Below are 26764 nucleotides of genomic sequence, written 5' to 3'. Positions count from 1 at the left end.
AATTACTCTCGGAATACGAGATTTTGTGCATCAATGAAACCACGCTACACTCCGTTGCAATGTATCTCGGTAAATATGGAGACCCCAAGGGAAGTGGGGAAGGCAGGGTGCTGGTGGGTCGTTTCAAACTGCTCGCCGCGGGGCGTATGGACGACCGTATAGCGTCCGAGAAAATTACAATTCTCTTTTTCGCGCATCTCCTCCCCGACGACCGACTCCTGCCCTAAGCGCTCGAACCACGCCGGCGGATTCTCCCACGCGCTTATGCGAAATTATCGATGTCGAGATTACCGGGAAGGACGAGCGCGTTTATTGTTTTGCGGTCGAGCATGTTTGAGCGACGCCCGGGGGCGACGACGGAGAAATTTTTAGAGGACTCGCAGATACATTTCCGATTTCTACGCCAATAAGCATCGGACTCTGCCTTTGTCATTTCAAAACGATTTCTCTTTCTTCATTGACATTCGCGAAGTGAGATAAAGTGTCCGATAATAAAGGCTGCAAAAACTTCCGTCAGTCAATAATGGAATAATCAATCTTGCAGCTACGTGTACAATTTTTAATATTCTAAATTTGCTAAACTAAATTCAGCATGTTTGAACAAAAAGTTATACAACAGAAATATGATAGTATTCGCAAATGTATGGCAAGAAAGTAAAAATTAACGAACCAGTAACAATCTCTTTAACAAACGAAAGAATATCGTAGAATATGAAGAGTAGCGCAATGTAAACTCATTTCTTATCAGCCTCGTCTTCTTTGTGCCTATTCTTCTACTCCATATTCATCGTAGCGCGATACAAAAGTTACTCGGCTATTCGGCAACTTTTGCGTCATATTTAAAATAAATTCCCTGCATATTAGCACATAAGGCCTTTTTAGTTGCACTTTAATTTTCTTTACATTGTTTGTATCCAAAGTAAAAGACACACATATATATATATATATTTTTTTTTTTAAGAAGAAGGAAAGCAATATAAAATGTAACTATTCCACTACAACGACTGTAACAAAGTATTTGTAATGTAAACGGTTGAACAAAAATCTAGCTACAGCTGATGAAATTCGACAAATTGGAAATGTATTTACGAGCGAAATACATTCCGCGCGAGACGCTAGCTTGTCTCAAGCGATATTACATGGTCAACATTTCCGGGTCGTTTATCAGCACCGTCCAGCGAATGATCTTGCACTTTTTCGCGGGCCAACAAACGGAATACGTGGAGCGGAGCGTGGCCCGATTCCGGTCTCGATATAAACTATAAACAGCGGCGGGGGGCAGACGGTAGAATTAGCATTGTCCGATTCTCGGCGATAGCGCCGCCCTCGTAATCTACGACCCGGCGACGCTAATGAACGAATAGTTTTTGCCGGATGTGACCTGGTTAAGATTTATGCCGTCATAAATTCGGGGCACAATGCCTTCTCTCTCTCTGTCTCTCTCTCTAACACGGCCGCGTGATAAAAATCCAGTCGCGCGCGAGCGCGTCCAGCTAAATGCGTTCGGAACATTCATCTCACGCACGCGATGTACATACGCACACGCGACTTGTACACGTGTCTACGAATGACGGAAACAAAAGCGTATGACGAGAGAGAGCTTCGAAAAAGCTTGTTCGCGTCTCGGATTCGGATAAACGAATAATTCGCCGCGTCTCCGCTCACAACAAAACGCCGATCGCGCGGAACCAGTTTTTCTCCGTTTCGCTCGTGAAATTTTTAACTCTCTCTCTGTTTAGATTTACCTACAAAATATCGATACGAGATAAAGCTAATACTTTCAAAGCTTAAAAGAAATCAAGTTGAGCTTACCGATTATTTTTATTTCTAGCATTTCGAGACGGAGTTCTCGGAATTTTTTTTTTTTATTGCAAATCTTCAAAAGTCTTCAGCACGAAGATATATATTCTTGGTGAAGACTATTTCTTGAAAATTAATGTCGAGTTAATAACGAGTTACAATGCTGATGATGATTCTTCAGAAAAGCCTGAATAAAGTAACTTTAGTTATCTTAAATACTTTCATGAAACCCGGCTTGAATCTGCCCTCCGCGCAAATCGAGTTCAATATCACAACGCCGATGGCAGATCCACTTTCGTGAACTCTAATTAAAACTCTTTAATCGTCTTTGTTCGCGCTCGCGAATTTCTCCGCGGTCGGGATGAATATTAACTTTGTTCTTGTTTCTTGTCACGTGCCGTCGTAATAACGCAAATCATAATAAATGCAATGTGCACCAACTGCGCGCTCTCTCCCTCTCCTTCCCTTCTCTCTCTTTTAATTACATCTGGAGCGAAACAAAATATTTCCGTCTTCAGCTAGTTAATCTCATTCGTTAAGTATTTATCTTGACGGAATCTCCGTATCGTGTATTTATCGCATATCTCAGAGTGATTTTTATCTCTCAGAACACGTCTGATGAATATGAGAATTTAAATATGAAACGAAAAACAGAGCCTCGCAACCCACCTGCTTGTTCAAGATATCCCAGATCTTCAGCGGCGGCTCCGCTTCCTGATTACGCGAGCTCCGTTTGGGCTGCGCGTCTCTTTGCACCAGGTACAACGGTCTCGATCCTCGCACTGCTCCGTGATCGGGCAAGATACCGGCCGCTGATACCGGCTCCTCGACGTGATATTGCCACACCACTTGCATCGTGTCGTTCTGAAACACAAAGGACGACCCCAAAGTCAAAACGGGTGTCTCGTTCCTACACTTTTTGCTGCCGAAAAATATCGATAGCGAAACGGGGCTACAAAGGGTTGTGCCTTTGTACCTAGGTCGCCATAAAAATTGCTGCTTTCGGGAAAGAGTTACTCCACACGACGCGAATAAACGTCCTCTCTGCCGAAGATTGCGCGCTCGGCTGCGTCTTTTAAAGCCTTTTGTTAAATTTACGATCAAAAATTGCACCAGACCAAACCATTGTGAGCCATTTTTAAAAGCTTCAGAAAAATAGAAGCAAAATACGCATTAGTTTTTACTTCTAATATAGTTTCGATAAAATAGAGTTAATGTTCTTTTTTAATTGAATATTCGCGCACACAAAATTCAATATATGAAGTATTCGGCAAAATAACGCGGTGAAGGCATTTTTCTCATTTTGTATAATAATGAGTTTTAATAATTCCGCAATTAAAATTCTGGACTCGGCTATATTTCGGACCACCCAGGGTGTCCTAAACACCCCTGGTCCGCGAAGGGGCGTCGATTTCTCTTGGCGCGCGCCAATCACCTGCGGTCATGCTGCGGGCATACGCGATTCACCCCTCGAGAAGAAAGGCGGCCATCGAGGGTGGTCGGACCATATATCGAATACAAGCGACAGCGTCCCGCCGCGCGCCGTCCGCCTGTCGCGGTTGCCCGCGAAACGTACACGTGTCCAACCGCGCCAAACTTGGGGTCGCTTTTACAAGCAAGCCACTTACATGTTGCGGGACAATCGCGCCTGATTGGGGAACTGACCGTACGCGGACTCGTTAACCGATCCGTTCCAAAAAGAGGTCACTCATGACGCGACTGGTTATAGAAATAAAAATAAAAAGCGCGCAGTTATTGTCAGCCAAATTTGCGAGTTCATAATCAAGGCAATTTCTGCATTGAGGCTAATCTTTTCAAATGATGACAGTCTTTCTATTTCTTTCTATTTTTATTCTTAATCGATTAATTTCACTCATTTATTACGGAATAAGGTATACCGGTTAAAGTATACGGAAAATAATGTATAGATTAAATAAAAATTTGAGATGGCTTTCATCGAAGATGTAATGTTTAATTAATTTGTTTTTTTTTTCTTTAGTTTTTAACACGTTTACATAGTGTTCGATTTTACTATATAATACATGGAGAATTTAATATATTTTTTACATTTATAGCGAGATTTATAGTTAAAAGATATCACAGGGAACAGGAAATTAATAACTGTATTTTTATTAATAAAATGATTGAAATTGTAAAAATAACGTATGCCTATATTAAACACATGCAAGTAAAATATTTGCGATAGTAATTTGCCTAAATCACTTTATGAAACATTGATTCAGAAATATTAAACCAAATACCGCGAGAATTCACATCCATCATGTCCTCGATCGTTATCGACCCCTGTCTGCTACCATTAACGTATCGGAGACCCAGATTAAGAGCGTACTTCGCCACCCCAGACACGTCTCGACGTAAAGCAAAAAATCGTCGGCGAAATCACAGAAGTCTCGCAATCGGCGACGTACGAATTTGCAAACCGCTCACGTGTTACCCATTCACGTTTCTCGATAATCGTCAAGCCCCCCAACATCGTGCCTACCCCTTCCTCGAGGAGGAGAAACCCCACGTCCGCGTCCGTTAACTCCGCCGCGTGTAATCGTCGGCGCACCTACGTTTGTTTCCGAATTGGTTGAGACAATCGGGCGCCACTTCTCGCGCGAGGAAACGAGGATGAGGTAAGATACGACGTGGCGACCCAGATCCGACAGATCGAAAGATTCCTGAGGCCAAGACGGAAGGTCGATCGGAGGAAATGGGCATCGCTCTGGAAAGAACGAGGTGAGAATCACGCGATTCGCCATCGATCGATTCCGGAGACGCCCTTAGACTATTTTATGCACTCTCGTTGTCCTCTCTTAGATCAACCGCGCTGCAGTTTTTCGGAAGCACGCTATCTTATAGTGTGTGTCTCAAAATTTAACATTGCCAACCAATTTTAATATTAAAGACAAGCTTCAGAGCTTTCAGTAAATTATCTTATTCTTTAATAAATTTCAAATAAATTTTGCTTTGAGAAAATTTGAGTTTATCCGATTTGTTTATCCGGGTGCATAATATCGACAATTAAACGACTGTGAAAAAGGGCGATCATTAAATTTTTGTGACAAGAAAAAATTCACTCTGATCACAAAATCCATAATTTAAAGAAAGCGTAGCTAGTCTGAGATATCACAGATTTTTTTGCTTAATATTTTATATACGAGCTAAGTTAAATTTCTGTTGTGTCATTAAAGACGCTTAATGCTTTTTTCCTTGACATTAAAAGAGCCTAATATCTGAGGATAATAAATGTATCTTTTCTGTTCGTTTTTCTGTTTCTGTGTTTTCTTCGTACATAAAGTTTGTAATTAATTCAGAGAGTTCTAATATCTCATATTTCATCTTGACAGTTCCGACATAATTTTACATTTCATCTTCCACAATGTTGAATATCGCGATTCATAATTGCATAATTACTTTTTACTTCAATTTATCTAATCATTTTTCAAGTCTCTTTATTTGCCTTAACTAAATTAGCTTTCTAATTTAGCAGTTAGATAGTTCCAATTCATTTGTAATCGTTTGAAATATTTAACTGTTACACATTTATACTATTATACAATGCACTTTCATGAAACTCACAAAGGATTTTACGCTACAGCATAATATAGATATCCTCTCTTTTACCTTCTATTTCAATACGTTCTTATGCAAGAGTTTCGTGGAAAATAGTAGCTTTTTTGTGAATCTCGTTGATCGTCAGGTTCAAAGAACGCGATGCTATTGTGAGACTCGAGTCCGCCATTCGCGATGCGAATAAGCTACGCGCTCGATCTCAGAAATTCTGATTTAAAAGATCCACCCAACCTGCTGTATGCTTAAATAGATCGGCAAGGGAAGAGCGATGCGGAAAGATTCTTCCGGAAATGAGAACGATATTGACGCTTGTAAGGATCATTAAGCGAGAATATGATCCATGGAAACCATAAACATGCATTTAATTATCACAAGGATGCTTATTAGGGATGCTCATTAAACGCAAAAAGTTACGGCATAGTACAGAAAAGGTGTATGTGTGTGTGGTGTATAGAGAATTATAACAATCTTGAAAATGAGAGAAAATAATATAATTAAAAAGGTTTCAAATAATATCAGAATAAAATTCTTTAATAACTACCAAGCAATATTTTCACTAATTTATGTAGATATCTGATAACATCCTAAAAGAAATTTTTATATTGTTTTAATGATAATACAGATTGATAAGAAACGTTCTTTAAACAAACAAATCCATCAAGCTAAGAAATCCACATGTTAAATTCATAATTTAGGTATTTATTATTATTTAATTTACGTTATTTCTTCCGAATACTAATTATGTAATCGATTAAATGTATGCTGTTTTATAAACATATGGTTTGCTGCATACTTTATACTTTAACTCAGGAATATTGCCATAAAGAAATATTCGGGCTTACGACATATGAGTAAGATATAAAACAAAAAATCTTGTTTGAAAGATAGGCTAGATAACTTCGCGGGACAAGATGTAAGCAAGAAGACAAACGGAACGGATCTGAGATTCGAAGACATCTTCTACTAACTCAGGCGACGTTTCTTTCGCGGAACAACTTTGTTGTTCGTTGTTCTCGTAAGCCGTAAATCTCCTTCACTTGTTCGTTTTGCACACCAACGTCCCTCCGTCTGCGTATCTACGTTAGAAACAGTCGTAGTTCGCAATTATCCGTTCCAATAGTCGTTGGGTCAAAGGAGAGAAGAGAGGGAGGCAGAAGATCCCATTTCGCAAGTTAAAGATGTCAGCCGCGATGTGAGCAAATGGCACGCGAGTTCCCTTGGAAACCCTGGCATAAAAGATCTGGGCCACGTGCTCCGTGGAATCCCAAAGTTGAGTGCAAAGAGAACGGGAGGGAGAGAGAGAGAAAGAAGGGACAGCAGGAAGATATATCAAAGGGAGAGCGTAGTACTATAATGGCGCCTAATAGAGTTCCCTTATTACGCGAAGCGGTAAGGTTATTGTGGACTTCGCTTTTGAACTCCGGAAACGATTTCGATCGTGACGTTAAAACAATTTCTCGAATAACAGTAAACGGAGCAATATTACCTTATGGGCAATTCAATTTCAGCATTAATACGACAATTATCTGGAAGTCTCCAGTAGCCAAATACAATTATCTTCATCTAATTTAGTAATCACAAATCCACTGGAATTAAAGGTTGATGTCCTTTAGATTCGAAATCCAAGGGTCAATGTAATATTGACGTTACTATATAAAAAGAGTTACAATAAAGAGATAACAAATGGGAATCATTCGAGCACACGAACTGGTCTATCCTCCGAAATTGAAAATCCACTTCCTTCTCCTCTCTCTTTGAAACTTCCCCCACCCCTGTTCTTCCTCTTCCGTATTACGCCAGGAATCGTATCTCACGGCTAACGTCGCGCGGCAGTCGTTGAATTTAAGGGGCGTACCCCAATTTCGGGGTTGAGAGATATCACTTGCTATGTGAGCAAATGACGCGTTCTTCCTTCCTCGGAAAACTCCGTTTTAGAAGCTCGATAACGCTCCCCCCGTTTTCAAATCTTCACTTCAGCGGCGCGAGCCGAAAGAAAAAGAACAGTTCGAAGGGACGATCCTCTTATTAAAGATAAGATAGTCCTTTCATAACTGAACGTATTCAGAAGGCGGTTTAGAATTTAAAAGTTATCGCAATTTAAGAGTGACAACGAATTCAACGCGTATTTTTCAATGTAGTGTCAGTGTCGAAATGTCAAAAATATAATTAACTTTTTAAATGAAGATCATTCAAATAATACCTATGATTATTTGAAAACCTTGTTTAAAATATTTCTGTTAGTCTAAAATAATTTGTAAGATGCATCCACTTTCACCGCAACAGATTTCAGCTAATTGCGAGATGTAAACACTCACGGTTTTCGCCCTCAAAGAACAACTCGGGAGTCAACATCGGTGACAATTGTTCCACTTTGGCGCGGTAGAACCAACCGCGCTCTCTTCGAGCTAACTTTCGAGCGTGCTGAAAGTATCTTCCTTTCGGTAAAAAAAAAAAAAGAAAGAAAGACGAGAGAGCGCCGTGAAACTTCGACGGCGCGGGCAGTTTGCTTCTCGCCGAAAGAAGGACGATTTCCGATGTTCGGACTACAGACAAACCGATGCCCGTGAGTAGCTTCTTTCGAAGGCAACGTTAATTGCCCGGAGTGCAAAAATCCGACGGCTAGTTATCGACAAATCAGCTCGAACGCCTCCCCTCGTGCCCGTTTTTCCCCACCTCCATCTCCAGCATCCGTCTTGTTCGCCTGTCGTCTTAGCCGAACGCGCGTTCGCAACCCCGATAGGGAAAACTAATATTGAACATTCCTAAGTAGAATGCAAAGGGTGCGACGAAGGGGGGTGGCGATGAGGGCTGCCCATCGTCATGCGGCCGGTGTAGGGGGGAGGGAGAGGAGAAACTCGAACTCGAAAGTTTTAAAAAGCAATTAAGGGCTTCAAACTCCCAACACACTCGCTTCTCGCCTGCCTACAACCTCGTTCATGCCGCTCAACCCCTTGTACCCCTCTCTTTCTCGCCCCGTTCGTCATCAGTCTCGTTTCTCGCTTCGTATCCTCATCATTCGTGGCGGACATTCGAGGGTGGATTCGTTGCCATTTACCATCAGCCAGAATTGAATTATTTCGTTACCCTTAAGAGAGCTAATGTACTTTTTTCAGAAGAATGTCGATAAATAACATCCTCCATTAATCACAATAGTAATTTTGAAATATCGTATAACGTGAGAAAAAAGTATTATAGGAATTATACAATGCTTGGAACTTGAAAAAAAAATCAATCGACATAAGAAACGATATTTCATACTACTGTCATTTTTTCTTAAACAAGATATCAAAGAATCAATCACACATCGAAATTAAAGATAAAGAACACACTCTCAAATGCTAAAGAAACTACCGACTATTTCGCGGAATTGTTGTTTGTTACAAATGTTTAAACGTGTGTACCATAAATAAGCGTAGTTTGCCATAAAGTAGATAGGAGTTTGCTCGCATACTCGCCACCTGGGAACGGCGGAGGTGCCGAATCGATAATCTCAGTCTCGCGAGATCCAGCCGGGGTATCTCGAATTCAAGTACTCCCGCGAGCGTGAGCGCAATTTGCAATAAAGCAATACGCGGGCTTCTACATATTTATCACCGTGAAACGTAAGGAGAAATCGATAATAGCGCCGCGAATGCCGATCCGGTTGGCGGGATCGAATTGGTTCTTCGACGGTCGACAGTCTCGATTCGCTGTAACGAAAACGCGCGTAAATCTTGCCGGAATCTTTACCGCAACTAAATATGAACGTACGTCTAAAATTTTACGGAAATCAATTTAAAAATTCCGATGAACAGTTTGAATATCGATAATTTCTTCCACAAATGATTTAAATTTTAAAACTAAGAAAATTTGTATGCGCGCTAAATTTTAAGAAAATATGAAACAAGATCTCTTGTTTTTATATTATGTAATGTCAAATAGCTTCTAGTTTCATAAAAATTTAACTTTAAGCAGTGTATTCAAAAGATTGCGACCTAGCGATCAAATCTCCGCTAAAAAAAGATCGATGAATTTGTTGAGGGTTAAGCGACTGGAAGGAATAGCGATGAAACTGGAGCACCCTGTGTTCGGGATAGCGTATGTATCTAGCCTCGGCTAGAATACGATATGTACGCTATACATGGTGCAATCATTCGTAACGCCATTGAAAGTGTCGCAGGCTCGGTTACAGCAGCTCAGCGCACCTACGTCGATTAGATTCAAATACGTATCAGTGTTTCACGTGCACGCGAGAAGAATACTTTACGCGCATCGATTTTCCTCACGGCGCGGCGCGTGCAGACCGAGCTTCGTATTCCCGTTTAAGCGCTAACGTGCTCGCCTGTTTCTCTCCGCGGATTGATACGGAACGCGATTTTCGAGACGAGACTAGAAATTTAAAAAAGTATTAGAATTCATCTGTAATATATATTGTATTTTATCGGGACCAGATATTATCTCTGCATTAAATTAAAATGGCTTCAATCTTGCTTAATGTAACTACCTATAGAAATTTACAAGATGTAAAAAACAATTGAAATGTTGATTATTCTATTTCAAAACATCGACATTTAACGAAATCCTTTTTAACATTTAATAAATTTCACTTGATGTTTAACTGATTTTTTTCTCAACAATTAAATCACAGAGCGAAAAGACGAAAAAAAAGGTCTCCCTTTTTCATTACCGCTGCTGAAAATACGATCAGATCAACCGTGTCTTTTAACTTGATAAAATCGCGTACATTTTCTTTAATTAGACAGGTGCGATATTCACGAGTCCCCGAGATAACTCTTGCTTCATGTACGACTTACGAACTTCGAAGAATTCCAAATAGGGCCGCCGCGCCGCGTAATGTCAAGTGCGAGTAAAATCGCTTTATCATGGCGACGCGAGGCAATTCCTTTTCCTCGTTTCCACTCTGCGAAGTTCCCTCCCTACATCGGCTAGATAATTTTGGAATCGCGTGATTAAAGTTCTCACGATTAAAGTTCTCGCTCCGTTTGAATAATGACGCGAAAACGCGCGCACGTCGGCGAAGATACACAAGCTATCGGCGCTTGTTGTGTTAGTTTTCGTACTCAGCGCTGCACAGCCGGCGATAAAACGAGCGCGATCTCACACGGATATCTAACTGTAACAGATAAGACGGCACGATTCTCGCGCTCGCAGATGTATTCTACCGCGCGTATACATATATATATATATATATATATATATATATATATATATATATATATATATCGCGCTATACGTTTAATGAAGTTTAACAGAATTAAAGTCGAGGCGGCGCACTCTGGGAGGCAACACGTAAGATGAGCCCGTGCAAATCGATAATGGCTTCTTTCTGCTTTAAAGAGCTTCAATGAACTGAACTTTAATATTACTTTCATCTCTGATTTCATTTCTGGAAAGAACATGAATCGTATATCAAATTTATCAGGAGATAGAAGAGAAGACGTAAGAAAGAGCTATTGTAGTCCATTATTATTAGATCCTTCCTTCACGGAAATGATTACAAAAATTCATACATAATAATAAACGCTTATTTTGAAAGAAATCTCTCTTTTGTCATTCTGTGTACAAACTATATAAAATTGCGAGCTAAGAACGGCTTAAGATTATTTCTAACGGACTTTTTTAACTGTTTTTTCTCCTGTAGAGATGTACTCATGGGTATTGCCGATTAACGCGATATTTTCACGAGATTAACGTCGCGTTTTATTTTTTTAAAACTTTCGAAACTTAATCATGTATAGCAGACGGGCTTTGTCGAGAAGCATTGATTGGATACGCTTGTGTACTTCGCGTTGAAAAAGGGTGGGCACCGCTAACAAGATTCTATCGCTTTGCTTGGTGTATCGTTGGTGCTCTCTTCATCAACGTGAAGCCGATGAGCCAACATCGGCGAATACGTGGCCACCGGCGTACCTGAGCACATCCTCTGGTATGTACCCAGTCATTAACGGGTAAACTCAGTCTAAACTTCCCGGTGGATCCTGTCAAGGACCCGGAGCAATACTCACAAGCGTTGTTGCAACGTAACTAAGCGCGCGCCGAATTCGCCCGCCGATGCCTGAACTTCGGTGCTCGATATGCGAAGATTAATGACGGCCGCTTAAAGTTTCCGGATTAACGATCTACGCATCAATGTAACTCGTTAGACGGGCCGAAAATATTTGCGCCTATCATTAGCAAATGTTATCGATTTCATATATTGCCGGGGATATATTATAAATTTGTTTACGCGTTGGCGCAAATCCGCCTGTGGACTTATGCTTATTTTATGAGGCAATTAACTGCCATTTTCATTTATTGGCCATTAATTAATGTTACGATTGTTTAATGAAATGACGGTTGAATAAAACATGTGTTTTGTTTCGTGTCTACAGCATTGGCAATTTATGTATATACATGTTCACTTATAATGTTAAAACGTTAACATCAACTCGTGAGACTAAAACATTAATCATTTTATATGTGTAACTATATACTGCATTTCTGTCTCTTGTTTCATACACATTACATGTGATGATGAAAAATTGTGACGAAATTTCACACAGCGCTAATTTATGATTACGGTAATAAGCGGACGAGTTTATTTCGTACCGAACTTCCTAAAATTTCATTTTAGACTAAAATCAAAAACTATATAAACTCAAGTAAATTTTGGTGCAGTATAAGACAGCGTGCGTATCGCAAGACGTTCTATCCGCTATTTTTCCCGTTATTCGTCCAAGGTTAATAAACGCACCCGAACTGTAACGGGCCGATAAAAATAGCCGGTCAAGACAGCCGACTGTCGGAATTGGAAAGTGGAAATCACCCTTATTGTTTATCGACGCGCAACAAAGCGGCGTGGGCAAAGCGCGAGTATTCGCGTCAGCAAGCCGCGCCGAGGTGAGCACGAACGGCGTTTGTATAATTAACGAGCTTGCGGTGGGCTCTCTTTCTCTCTCTCTCTCTCTCTCTCTCTCTCTCTCTCTTTCTCGCTCGCTCTCTCTTTCTCTTCCGCCTCGCGGGCAGGTTCTTGCAGGTTCACCCTCTGGCAGAATCGCATGTGTTCATTCCACGGCGTGCGCCACTTATGCCGAGAATACTGAATTATTCCGCAGCCGCGCACACGCGCGGCTCCCTCTCCTCGTAATTCTTCGGCTATCGATTCCGCGTTACGCCGACTGTGTACCTCCGCTTTTTCTTCTCTTTCTCCCCCCCCCCCTCCCTCTTTCTTCCTCTTTTTTTTTATTTTATCTAACGCGGAAGGCACCACTCACTGCTAAATGACCGAGCATCGACATTCGCGTTCACGCTGCGCCAACTCAATACGGAATTCGTCGTGTAAGCGCTAAGAATAAGTCCCGTGGTTTTTTCACCCCGCGCGTTGCGGCACGCGCCAACTTTTCCCTGGGGGCTCATATCCTCACTTTTCTTTCCTTTTTCTCGCTGATAGCGCGCGGATAGGAAATATAACGGTGATATAAATAAATGTGAAGCGCACGTAAGTGCGAGAAACGGGGGAAAAGTTGCACCTGTCAAATTACGCGTAATGCGGACGTACAGAGAGTAATGCAATTTCGTTTAAATATACCTATAGGCGCTCTACCGCCGTTCAAAGCGGAACAGGAAAATATACAGAAGTTACTCTAAATCGACGATGTTCGAAAATTCAAAACTGCTTGACTCGTAATTATACAATTGACCATAATTGTACACTGGCGTTAATAAATGTTGAAAGACAAATGACCCACCGATTAGCCGTTCTACTTGTCTCTGTACATGGAGCTCTAATTTAATCTGAAGCATAGGGCATACCGGGATACTCGACGTTAGCGAGCGATGCTGCGGCAGGATGAGACGTCGTCCTGGTCTATGACGTTGACTGTCGTGTCAACGAACCAGGGAATCTCTAGGGACCCCGTCGCCGGCATAGCAGACAGGAGGGCACTAAAGTTCGCGTAATTTAGCTGCGGCGCAGACTCTGCCTCCGGTATAGCCGCGTCAATATTAATCATCGTCGTCCTCGGCATGGCAAAACGTTCGGGAACGTGGAAAATCGGAAACAATGAGCGGTCATATTACTCGCAAGCGCATATAGAATGGAGCAGGTACCGAGGACTGACTAATATTTGTCGGAAGTAAAGGTTAAGAGCCGAACCGGAATCGTCCCGGATCTTCTCCGGGATATATTCCTCGAAATATATCCCGGGCGACATCCGTCTCGCGATTTCCTTTTAAGAATGCTGCTGTGCTCGTATTACTTCGTTTCAGTGCCCCGATATTACTCGACAAATACAGAACAACCTCATTTTCGTGTAAAACCATATAGCTGGGTTGCGATTGCCGTCCATTCATAAATTGTAGCAATAATTATGGAAACAATATTGTAAAATACAAGGCATTTTTAATGTTTCGTATTTACGACATTCTTTTTCGCTCGAATTATCCTTAAAGAATTTAAAGTACATTTTTCTCAACAAAAGTTTCGATCAACAATCTTCAGACAGCCGACTGAAAATAAATCGCTTTTCACGGGTTAAGTTTCAAGCGCGCGAATAGGTAAGAAAACTTTATTCATTCAGTCTTAAATAATTTCTAAATTAATAACTTTTATATCTATTCCATCAGAATCGTAAAAGCTGTAGGGGATGATCTCAGTTTCAGAAGAACTGTAATATCATTTCAAATTCACTTTCTTAGTTCTGTCCAAGTTCTGTCGGGGTTCAATTTACGCAAATCTGAAAATAGGGATATACGCTGTGCCAAGTTTGTATACGTTCCCCCGGCGGCGGGGTGAATGAAAGACGGAGAAGGAATGGCATTCAAGCTCTCGCGATAACGACTGGCATCAGCGGCCGCGGCGGGGTACACCTTCTCGCAACCCTCGCGAGTTTAATGCGCGCGGAAGTAGAAAGGATAGAACTGAAAGAGGAACTGCGGAGACACGCGGTGGTGAGACCGAGAGAAACGTACTATACGTCAAGACAATAAGTGCCATTAAGATAACGGGGGGAGGCTTAGATAACCCCCGCATGAACCTTCTTCCGCGAATCCGGTAATGGAGGATCCCGTTTTATTCCCGACGTTATTTTTGGCGTATCCGCCAGGCGAACTTACGGGTGTCCCTGCTTTTCGGTAACGATCCAATCTCGCTCGACGCGCGCGACCGGCCATTCGCGACTCCGATAAGCGCGATAAGCTCCCTTCATTCAGAAATGTCCAGGCATTAACCCTTAAAAATGAATCTACTTTTCTCCGCTTCGAGATTTCTCTTGATTTTTTGCTGCAAGCTAAGACGTAACGTTCAAACTTGTTTTTCATCACAAGCGTTAAACTCTAATGTACAGTTATAATTTATTCACATTCTAATTTCCTTGAATTGAAAATTCTGTATTCTTGGATTTGTTGTGAATTTCGTGAGCAATCCTCTCGAGGAGCTGTAAATAAAATATTGCTTTTTTGCCTGATGCAAAGTTTTACCATCCGGCAGAAAAATGTAAGACACGGAAGACATAAATGATTTAATAAGTCTATCTCCTTAATGCTTTTGTCTCTGACTTTGATGATAAGTTACTGTACCAGAAATTTTTTAGATCAATTTCGTTTCTTCGATTCTTGTGAAGATACGGCGTATTTCGTATCTTTTATTTCTCCTTCCGCAATAATAGTATTGCTCGTGATCTCAAAAACAAGTATTGAACAAAGGAAAAGAGAAAAAAAACATACTTCTATGGGACACGAGGAAATCCACGCACATATTACCACGCCTACTACTCTCGCGCGTCTTATCCCGATCAGTAATTAGTCCGTTCGTTCGCCGGCAGTCAAGGAGCCGATTTATTGATTAATATTAAAAGCCATTGCTGATTGGATAAAATTGATGCTACCACGGCAAGCGAGCTCTTTCCCCGGCATTACTGTCGGCTGTTTTCTTTGTCCCCGTTTTCCTTCGTTTCCTTCCTCCTATTCGTTCTCCTAGGAATATGGCAAAATATGATCTCGATGTTAGTAGATTGAACGTGTAAGCTCATGGATATTGAATTACACATTCGTACTTTCAGACTTTATCTCTCTAAAAACTCAATACATTTCCAAAAAAATAAATTGAAAATTTGGTATAATATACAAAATGAATACACACGTTATAAATATATGTCTATAATATTTGTTATAAATATTCGAGAATACTCAGAGTTAATCGTCACTCTTTGAATCCGTCCTCTTTTCTTCCCGAGCAAAAATATCGTCTGCACGTTCGATAACCAGCTGAAAAGAAATACGCGACTTCTACAATCCTCCGTAAATCCTCTTCTGCATCTTCGATCTTCGCGCGGGGAGTTCATCGGAAAGCAAATGACGCGAGCATGCTGAATACGCTCTGCAAAGTGCGAATTCGCGCGTTGCACAGAGGTTTGCGGAATAATGCGGAAGGGATGACGCTTGCAAAGGGGGTGACGAGATGCAGTCCTACAGATACTCGAAAGACGAGGGAGGGTTGAGGAGGGCGTATGAGGAGGGCGGCGGGGTGAGGGGGAAAGATGGTGTTCGACTCGGTGGAAAAGCAGCGCGGAATAGCGTGGATCGCGAGGGCGAAATTGGAGATCGAGTGGCGAATGCCGGAAGAGTGGCTGTGCCACTCGGCGGTGCAAACGGGGACTATTCGATCGGGTAGGGTGGAAAATGGAGAAACGCGTGTGCGCCCGCACGCACGCAGGAGAAACCGGAAGATTGGTGCGACGAATAAGCCCGCGCGCCAATAGAAAGTCCCCGACATTCGCGTTCTCTCGTGGATTCGCTCCAGTCGAGATTCCGTATATATTTCAGCCATTGAATTCGCCGGGTCGAGTGTGCGCGCGAGTCGATCCGATAAACGGATCACCGACTTTCGAACGTCAATTCGGAAGTCATAAGCCGACGGTAAACTCTCTGCTCTGCATTTTCACGCGGATTAAATAAATATCAACGCCCCGAAGAATAGATTTGCCACGCCGGTAAACTCGGAGAGAGCGTGAGAGGCTGGAGAGATGTCGTGCTCCAGGGATCGTAAGATGACAAACGTCAAGTCACTTTGGTTCCGAAGCAAAAATTAGATAAAAATATTGAAATATTAAAAATATGAATATCGAGAAGCAGAAATGTATATGGCGAGAAAATATCGACTTCCACCGCGTCGACTCGAAAATTGTAAGGATATAAATGCTTTTGCATTTTCACGCAGATCAAGGACATGTCAGGAATATGCAGAAATAAGATTTTTCACGCGAGAAATGTGAAGCACGAAGATAAAAAGGATAAAAGATTTGTCTGTCATTCTCATTCAACTTCATTGATATGGACTGTCGCAGAAATGAAACGAAACACGGAATATCCCGTGCGAACGCAGATTAAAATGATACCTTAAAACGGCGATGATCGATATCGTCCTCCTAGCTTGGTAGGAAAAATATGTGTAATTTGCCAAATACTCTATCACATACTTCGCCAAGTGTGTAAGTACCAAGATAGTGCTTGAAGAATGAAACTCTTCATGCGGGAAACTTAAAATACGAAGGTTGAAAAATTTTCCAGGGAAGGGAGATTCTTCTTCGCGCGCTTCTCATTCGACTTCGCGAGCACGGACAGCGAATTTGTCGCAGAAATGAAGGGACGTGGGTGCAAAATGTCTTATGCGATCTTCTTTGAGGATCGTGCGATCGCTGGAAATGAGGTTCCATTGAACACCCGGTTATAGAAAAATGGATAAATGCGAGCACCCGGTGCAAACATCTTTTCGATGTATGCGTATCTGTTATAATATCGATAACCATGTAAAGATAAATTGCCCTGGAACACACACGTATCATTTTGATATAAAAAAAAAACAAATATTTTCGAAACGTATATCCAAATTTAAAGTTATATTTACATCATTGAAAGAAACTTGCAATGGATTGGTAAACAGTTATATTTACATTGCCGATTTTGTTGCATCGCTTATACATTATTAATCCATCCATTTAGCTTCTTCCGATAAATAGAGAATAGCTGATTCACGCAACAGTTTTTTAAATGCCATTGCATACATCGCTTCTGTATGCCTATCGGCTCTTCCAGTTTTCGCAACGTTACTTTCTGTCCGTGATGCGCCGCACAAAAGTCACAACAAGCTCGCTCGTCATGCCGATGTGGCTGAGACGCGTCGCGCGATAACTACCTGCGCTTATAGTTTATCTGCAAAAGCGACGACGCATATTAACGTAACGTGGCGTGACAGCCCAAGCCAGATACGACTTCCACCACGTATCTGCAGTTTAAACCACCGCTGTCATCACCGCCTGCATCGTAAAACTGCATTCGAAATTTCTGGTAACTGGTAATATCATTCGCGCACTATTAAGCCGTCACAGCACGAACGAGTTTAGAGCGAACGTTTTCCGCAGTCTGCGCAGACAGGAAAGTTAATTTCAACGATGCGTCGAGGAACGTATAAGCGGCGAATAGCGTTAAAACAGTCGCGGAAAAGGATGATTATTTCTCCTACGTTTAAAATTTTTTTTTACAGTGAAATTAATTATTCCTCTCTCGTTTTGAGCTTATATTATCGTTGTACACGCGATTTAAGCATCATTTACCGTACCGAAAACAGACTCAAATACTTCGTGCGTCGTTAAGCTAACGATTTTCCGAAGTTCGCTACTTTGTGTCGCTTATTACGAGCTACGCACGCTCGATTAAAGATTGTAATAGCGGCGAAAGTGATTTCAGTTCACTCGACAAACTTGGGTTAAAACTCTAGCTGCTTCTGTAACGAAAATGGGCAATTTCTTTACATATTTTAAGGAGAGAATAATTCATTTTTTCGAAATACATTTAGAGTTATACATAGTCATGCAATTGCGTGAGTTTTACTCGATCAATATGAAAATTATATATGCAGTGTCAATGCCCGATTTCGGTCCAAGCTTGCTAATCAAATTATATTGCGGTTCAATATGCATTAACTGACGCGACATTTCGATCCCGATTCCTTTCCACAGAGAAAGAGTAGTGAATGAATTCACATGGAATGGAATATTTTCTAGACAATAAATTTCCTAAGATGGAAATCACAATGTCAATATGTGTATTATGTTTAATAAATACGTTTAACATCGTGTATACTTTACTGAATGGATTACCAATCGTAGGTTTATTTAATGTCAGATTATTATTTAAAATGTCGCAAGAATCTGATTTATTAGATTAAATCAATTATATTTACCTAATATTTTTTGTACAACTAATAATTTCAATTTTATCAAGTAATTTTGTAAAATACAAAAATAATATTTTTTATTAACTAAAATATCTGAGAGGCGGAGCTTGCGAAATGCTTCCACGGACTTGTTCCGACTCTAGCGACTCTGCAGTAGTCGACGTTACAAATCAAGAAGTTAGGGCAATGGACTAATTATTCGAACGATAACGATCACTCTCCGGGTTTTCGATATCCGGCGCTCCAGCCGAAGTAATTTCGAGTCGTAGCTCGAGAGATGGATCTCCTCGCTACTCGTTTCCGCCGAACGGTGCGGAATTGCACGTACGAAAGATACGTCGGCTATAGATCGGTGGATCGGTGCACGCGGGCACGTGCACGTACGCGAAAAGACGCGCGGACACGACTTACGAAATGCAACTTGGCGCCGTCGTCGTCTCTTTTCGCGTGAAATCCAATCGGTGGCACAGATTTCTCGACGATATTCGTCACCGGATCGTATTACACATATGAAACGTACAGGGTGGTTCATGATACGGCAGATTTAATATGACGGATCGATCTTGGAAGATATCTTTAAAAAAAAGTTTCGCAAAATCCTTCATGCGGCTATATTCGAATCTTAAGAAGAAAACACAAAGAACTATTCGCGCGATATGAAAGAAAAATAATAACGGTAAAAATCGAAAAACATGAATTATACTTTACACAATGGCCCAGAGTTTGCAACCATGAGTTTTTAAAAATATTACATCCAGGAATATGCCGCATAATTTTACATTTAGAATCAACCACACACATTCGTATGCGGCTTTTTACATACAATGACAAAATCCGGAAAATAAAATCTTAAAGTTATACCGGCGCACTGTATAATTTTCAATCGTCCGCTGAATACGAGCTCGTAGATGGGCGAGAAAAACCCATCGGGCGAGCACTGTTTGCGAAAATTTCATTTCGAACAAATTCTCGTTCCTGCACATATATAGGTACCAATGGCGTTTCCCTTCGCAAAGTACATTCGCTCGAACGTTATTTCTGCGGTTTCTGTATATGCGCGCATCGTGCATTTGGGGACATAAATATTTCGTAGATAGAAATAGAAGAACGGTGAGTTGGGTCAGCGTATCGGCTGCATGATGACTGCAGCCTTTGAATTTATATTTACTTTCAACAAGCGCTCGCGCTTGCAAAAGCGATTTTTCTGAGAGATATCTATATATCTATAAAAATATATATATTCTCCTTTTACATTTTTTTTCCAGAGACAATCGCGATACCAGGATTGACGTACATCGAAGATGATTGATTCATATCGAAGGTAAAATAAATGTATTTTTTTTTATTTATATTGGATTTAAGTTAAAAGACGAAAAAGTACACAAAACATAAATATCTGCTATTTTTAACTGTTTGTTTATATACACACACGAAATCTCATTTCGAGAATCTGATTTACGTTTTATATAACGTTATTTGTATCATTGATTTGGCTGATTCATTCCGTACGATCGTTGGTTTCAAGCATACAAATTTGCCTTAAATTCGCGGGTCAAGGTTTCCTAAACTACGGGGCAGGAAAATTTTCGGCTTTGCCCGTTCCAGTTTGTGGCCTGTGCGGCGGTGGCCGCGACACGATATTCCACTCGGCGAACAATATATTATGCGCGATAACCCGAGCGCGGAAACGGGAAAGAGTTGTTCGCCCGTAAGTTAGTGGAACTATCGCTGATTCCGAGATATTTGCACGGGATTACCTCTTCGTTTAACTTCCGGTTGCACCCACGAAGGTATAGAGACGCGGATTGTCGCGGAAAGAGAAGGCGAGAAAAAGTGAGAAGGAGAACTTGTATGCACATAGATAGACGTATATTTCATTCAATCTAGAAATTAAACGTACCAAAGAATAATAGGAAATACATGAAAAGCAAAGCGGCATGGAATATGTTTTATTATATTACAAATAAATATTTTGTTACGCTTTAACATTAAATTGGTTGTCGAATTATAAATATAATAAAGTCAAATGCATACATTTTGATCATTTAACAAAGCTTTTAACAATGCTTACAAGCAAAAAGTAAAAAATTATAAATTGATAAATCAATAAAATCGATTAAAAAAAAAGCTATAGGGGAAATTGCCTTGATGCTTCTAGTAGATATAATAAACTGACAAGCGTCCTAAGATAATAGACTACGCATAGAAGACTGATAGATACCAGGTCATACAAAGAGAAGAATGAAGAAGAGCAAACGGCGTTGTCTTCTCCGTTCGAACAAAGCGTACATCAGAGGCCTAGAGAGAAGCGAGGGAAGTTTAAGGACACAGAAGAAGAAGAGTCGGGAATTGAGAAGTGGCGAAACTTTAACGCAAACTCCAACAGCAGTGTCTCTACGGGTAAGTGAGCGAAGTGCCGCCGTTTTGGAACGCGAGAGGAGGATCGAGTACACGATAACTCCCGCAGTCTGCTCTCCGGTCAGGTATCTCTCCTGGGGTACGTATGTTACCTGACCGGAACTCAAACATCGGTTATAGTTTCGTTCGCGATCTCGGAATCGAGTGACGCTCCGTTATAATAGGTCAAATGTCCCGTAGCGTTTCTCCGAGTTTCAATTGTTGCACAGTCTATATCAATCTCTATTATTTGCATAGGCCGTAACGGCGTATTCAAGATATAGAGCGTCCCTGATAGCTCTATATTTGAATAGAATAAAAGATTAATTTGAAGATATATTGATTCTTTCGATGAATGATCTTTTTTTTTCAGAGAAGAAGTGAATGTGTCAGCAACTTTTGAATAATAGAAATAAATTTTAAAAATAGAATGAGCGAATAAAAATCAAGGGCTTTTGTGCGAGTATAAATTAAGAGCTTCGGAGATTTTAGAGTAAATACATACTAGTCTCTATAAAATATTAAATATACTTTATCTTTATTTAGCATCTTAACTTAAGAGTTAGTACAGAAATATTCGCTATAAACAATTGAAACCTATCGTGGAAAATCGATATTATAAGCGGGATATTTTATATGTAATGATTTATTCAGCAGACTAATTTCACTTTTATAATTAATTAGAGAAGATGTCATTTTCGGTCGTGCTTGATCTGAATTGCTTAATAATAACATTTCTGTGTAAATTTTGTATACTTTTTCCAACTCAGTAAATTGCCGATTATTTATTGGTCTTAAAATACAGATTTTTATTGGATAAATATAAATATTTAAATCGATAATTGATTTAACTTTTAATGCTAATAATCATCCAATTTAAACCACTGTAAGAAATTTATTGCGAAAAATATCACCTCAGCCAGAGTTCGAACTTACAATTAGACTTCCCTAGAATCCGTGACGGGCGTTTTTATCAATTCGATCGCTGAGATCGAATTTCACTTTTCTTTCAAAGTAAGTAACAGTCTTTAACCAGCATTTTAAAAGTGATCACTTGTGATGCGACCTAATTTTGTATTTAACGGGTACAGCTGTCAACATTAATTCTTAAATTAATTACTCAATGCATTATTAAATACATTTCGTAAATAAAAACGAGATTGCATTTTAATACGATCGAAATTAACGCACCCACAGATACGTACTTCATCCTTTCCACTTCAATTAGTCTAAAAGTCATCGGGATAAGCATCTGAGGAATTACGCTTGATTACGCACAGAGGCGCTCCATGTGCTTCCGATAGATATATTCCGGTAGATATTCTATCTGAAAAAACGCGACGGGGTACATCGTCACGCGAACGAGATATGGTGTGCTTTCTGGCGAATGACGTCGTTCGGTAAATACAATCTAACTCCCAGGGTGACAGGAAACGGTCGATTTTAATACTACCATGCCGAACGTGTCGCGGCTATAGCGAGTTCCGATCCGTAGAATTCAATCCAATTAAAAAGCAACACATTGCCATCTGTTCGGCGCGCACTCAGGTAACTCTCCTGGGACGCAAGCTACCTGACCAGAACTCAAATACTCGCGGTTGTTTCGCCGATATGACGCGAATTCGTTAATGGAACTAAATTCTGCCAACAGAAATTCGAAACTGTCGTCATTCCGATCCGCGACCCCAGTCGATTGTCAAGCAGTGTTAGGCAAAAGCTGTACGCGTTGAACGTACCGATATCCATAAACGATAGCGAGATATAGACCAATTACGAATCAAAAGGATCGCATATCTGCACGGTATACTTTAAAAAATTGAACGTATTTTCACTACGTGAACATTGATATGGAAAGAAAAATAAAACATTCTGCTAAAAAATAATACACAATCAGAAATAATAAGAATAAAAATAAGACGTTATAATTATTTTACAATAAAATTAAAATTGGTGAGAAAAGCAATCGCGTAGCATTGATCCGTCGCCAAATTGATTTTTAACCATATATATCTAGCTCGGAGATAAAAATAAATTCGTGGGGAGCTTACGGAAAGGGCGATAATTCTGGGTCATCGGAGTCAAGGAACTCGAAAACTGCTACAGCGGCCTCGAGACCCAGCGAGCTCCTTTATTGCAACGTCTTCAGCCCGAAGCATAAATCTCAGGACTTCGTCCGAGTTCGTTGGTCGAGCGCTTACGCAAACTCGTTAAAAAGCATTATATCCGTCGCGCGGAATGAATTTAACGGGGAACGAGCACGCACTGTGCGAAGGAGAGAGAAATCCGCTCGAGCTTTAATGCGTTGCGGAAATAACGAGATCGAGGCCGGGCCGGTGCGAGCGGGTCGAGCTTTCGTGCGAGCCTCTCGGCGACGATCGCGTCGCATGCGGCCAGACAATTTCGCATCGCTTCGCAGCCATATTACGCGATAAACGTATGGGGATCCCATCGGGGATGGAAATCATGATTCAATAAACTCCCTCCCCATTTCATCGGCGATAAAAGACAGTTGATACAGTAACGGCCGATTAATAATATAAATGCAACTACGATTAACAATTGAATGTGGAACATTAACTGAAAGCGAGCGAAATGCGGATATTTAAACCACTCACCGTGAGTTTTAGCAAGTAATAATCATGTGAGCTTCACTCACTTACTGAACATAATGCAAAAAAAATATAATAATTAAGTTAATTTTTTTTTACAATATTGATCTTAATAATTATATAGGTACTATTTTGATTATGCAACAAATTCTAATAGTTAATATCATATCAATTAAAGTGATTATATCATTTAAAGAGGGTCGTTTGCTTGTAGAATTTTCAAATAGGATAGAAGTGGGGAAAAACACTCTAAGAGAAAAACTACTGCTACGGTATAAGAAATTTGTTTATTTGATCAATTACAAAGTTTTGTGAAAACGTTTCTTGGAATGCTCTATTGCGAATGCATTTTGCGGCGCGCGCGCGGAATTAACCCACCAACTTCTCGTACCTGTTAACCACGCCAGTTCCGATTCGAAGGATAACCGCGGACATAATAGTTGCATTATCGCCGCCAACGGACATTTCCCCGCTGGCATTTAGGGCCGAGACGATCGGACAGTTTAAACGCCCGGGCCGTTGTGGCCCGATCGATACGCGAAGCTTATCAAAGCCACAACTATATGCGAAGCGGGATCAAGCACGAGTTTCGTTTAGCATTTCATGGCCGAGCGGCAAGGCAGGCCTCACGTGTCAAAGCCTTCGTGCACAATGTAATCTCGCTATTAATGTGCGCGTTCATCATCGCAAACGCAAATAAAATTAGAATGCAACCGGGATAATTTCCGCGAATTCCGATCAGAGGTAAAACAAGCAAAACAGCGATCAAAAGTCGCGTAATATACGGCGATAGTGCAAAAACGAAACTGGATCTCTATACTTGTACTTTGCAAATAATGAAATATATTATTTAGAAAGATGATTATTCCTCGAATTTTCATTTTAGACTTAGTCGCTTAGTCTTTATCGTGCCAAGTATGAAATTATTGACATTTGATGCGCGTTAATACGTTCTTCCGTCATCGAATCTGCAAATGGCAAAATTCAAAGCTGATGAGAGTCGTAATGCGATTAATTCTGGACTTAATAAGCTCTTTTGCGATCTCATTAGCTCGCGATGTATTATTTTAAATCTAATAACAAAATATGCTCGCGCGTGCGTTGATAAAATTTATTATGATCGATTAAATTTACAAAATTGCGATTATATTGGCATGTTCCAAAGTAAAGGCAATTAGGCTTCACGTTAAACTCGATAGACATTTTTATAGTGCAATCGCTATTATCGCGATGCAATAGATCCAAAATCTCTTACGTATGACAGGTAAACGATTACACGCTATAAATTGCTGTTTGCGCAGCTGTAAAAGGAAACGATTTTTGAGTATCACCTTGCTCTCGCCGCACCATAAATCACATCCTTATTCCGCACGTGGACGCGTATAAATCTCGTTATAAATAACTGTAAACTATCGTGCACGGCCACGATGTAATTCCGTGGAGCACAGGGTGCTCCATCGCCCGCTGAAATCGTTTGTCGGATCTACTTTATTAATGGATCCTCCTGATCGCGATCGACAAGGCTACGGCATACTTGTCGACTTGCGAAAGATTAATTGCACTTTGTTTCATGCGATTGTATTAGGCTAACCCCTACGCAAATTCGATACTTTTTACTCAATTTTTAAAAAAATCATTGATCGGCATCAAATGGCAATCCACTGAAACAATAACACGAGATAAAATAAAAATGAAGCGATTTCTCTTGGTTTATGCGCTATATTGGATAACTGTATTAAATTTATTATTAATTTGTTCAAATATTATAGAAAAGGATCATTGATATAAAACTGAAATAAAAATTTATAGTCGACATTTATCTCTTATTAACAATTTGTTCGAATATTAGAGAAAAAGATTATTGATATAAAGCTGAAATAAAAATTTATAATCGACATTTATCTCTTCAGGAACACAATCGTAAGTTATTTTTAAACACAGCCGCGATGAGCGTATCGGAACTGTTAACTCAATTATATTGTACCTTCACTAGTTCACGTGGATTTGAAATTAAAAATCAATTATTAATGCGACTATACATTAGGTAATTGAAAATTACCAAGTAAAAAGATACATAATCTTTTGTTATGATAGTTGATTAATGAAATTTCTTCATGCTTATGCTAAAACCTGCCTCGGTAATTCCCTTACTTACAACTTAGGCAATCTCGTTCTAACAATAAGCCTTAAGATCGCTACTTAAGGCTGTGTAAACGCGCGGCTACCTTGAATTCGACGTGTGGCTATATGAGGAGTAGTTGGTCATTAAACCCGTGTTTCGGATTACCCCTAATTCCTCGCGGGCGTCGCGCGGAGGGAGTCCGGATTAGTTAAAGATTAAGCTGTTGGACACGTTACTGCCCGTGGTTCGACCTCGAGGAAGCTTTCCCACTACAAAAGCACGCTTCCTCATCGTAAGACGAGATTAATCGCACAAGCTTCGCATACCGACTTGACAGGATCACTCCCAATTAAAGGCAACCGTACATCCACATGCCCGCACACATCAACGCAGGGACGTTCTAACGTCGAAACTAATGAAATTCGCAACTAATAATATTACGAATGCATAAATTTACAAATTAATTAATCGGTGATGTAAGAATATGAATAGAAATTAAAAATTTAAGATACAAGTTCAATAATACTTTAAATTGTTACGTAAGGATTTATAAAAAGCAACGAATAATGTCAAATCTTCTGTGTATCTATCCATCTACCTACCTACTCTATCATTTAGAAGCTAAATGACATTTTGAAAACTCAGCGAAAACGAGTAATCGTTCGTTTAACAGAATATAGGCATTCGAGCAGCGCGGAAACATCTTGTTGGCATTCCCGAGTGTCGTTCTGCGAGATTACAGGAGTGAATACGAAATTGCGAAGGTCGAATGCACACTCGCGGCAACGTATAATCTTATCACTCACGTAGCGTCGCAAACGTATCAGAGCAAACTGGCGCGGCATTCACCAAGCTTGCGGTAAAACCTCGCATCGGACGAAATCGATCATTCCGATTTAGACTTCAACCGCGCGAGAGGTTTCACCGCACCGAATATTGACGCCACTATTGATAAAAACCATTGTTTCAATTAATCAAATTTTACCAACTGTCTTTTGTACACCGTTGTTCGTAATTTATCTTATTAAAATCCGTGATATTCTCTGT

At 40.4% G+C, this 26764-nt stretch overlaps 1 protein-coding gene across 2 annotated transcripts in view; it reads right to left on the bottom strand.

Annotated features, from left to right (window-relative positions):
- Nucleotides 1–26764, bottom strand: part of LOC112457317 (MOXD1 homolog 2) — a 253527-nt gene that overhangs the window by 11269 nt on the left and 215494 nt on the right. For both annotated transcript variants that reach the window (XM_025020288.1, XM_025020286.1), the window contains one exon: nucleotides 2470–2664. In XM_025020288.1, coding sequence (XP_024876056.1) covers nucleotides 2470–2664 — 195 coding nt within the window. The remainder of the gene's footprint in view (nucleotides 1–2469; nucleotides 2665–26764) is intronic.

This window comes from Temnothorax curvispinosus, unplaced genomic scaffold (genome assembly GCF_003070985.1).
Source record: "Temnothorax curvispinosus isolate PA1 unplaced genomic scaffold, ASM307098v1 QBEX01007734.1, whole genome shotgun sequence".
NCBI lineage: Eukaryota > Metazoa > Arthropoda > Insecta > Hymenoptera > Formicidae > Temnothorax > Temnothorax curvispinosus.
This window is presented reverse-complemented; position numbering and strand designations above follow the sequence as displayed.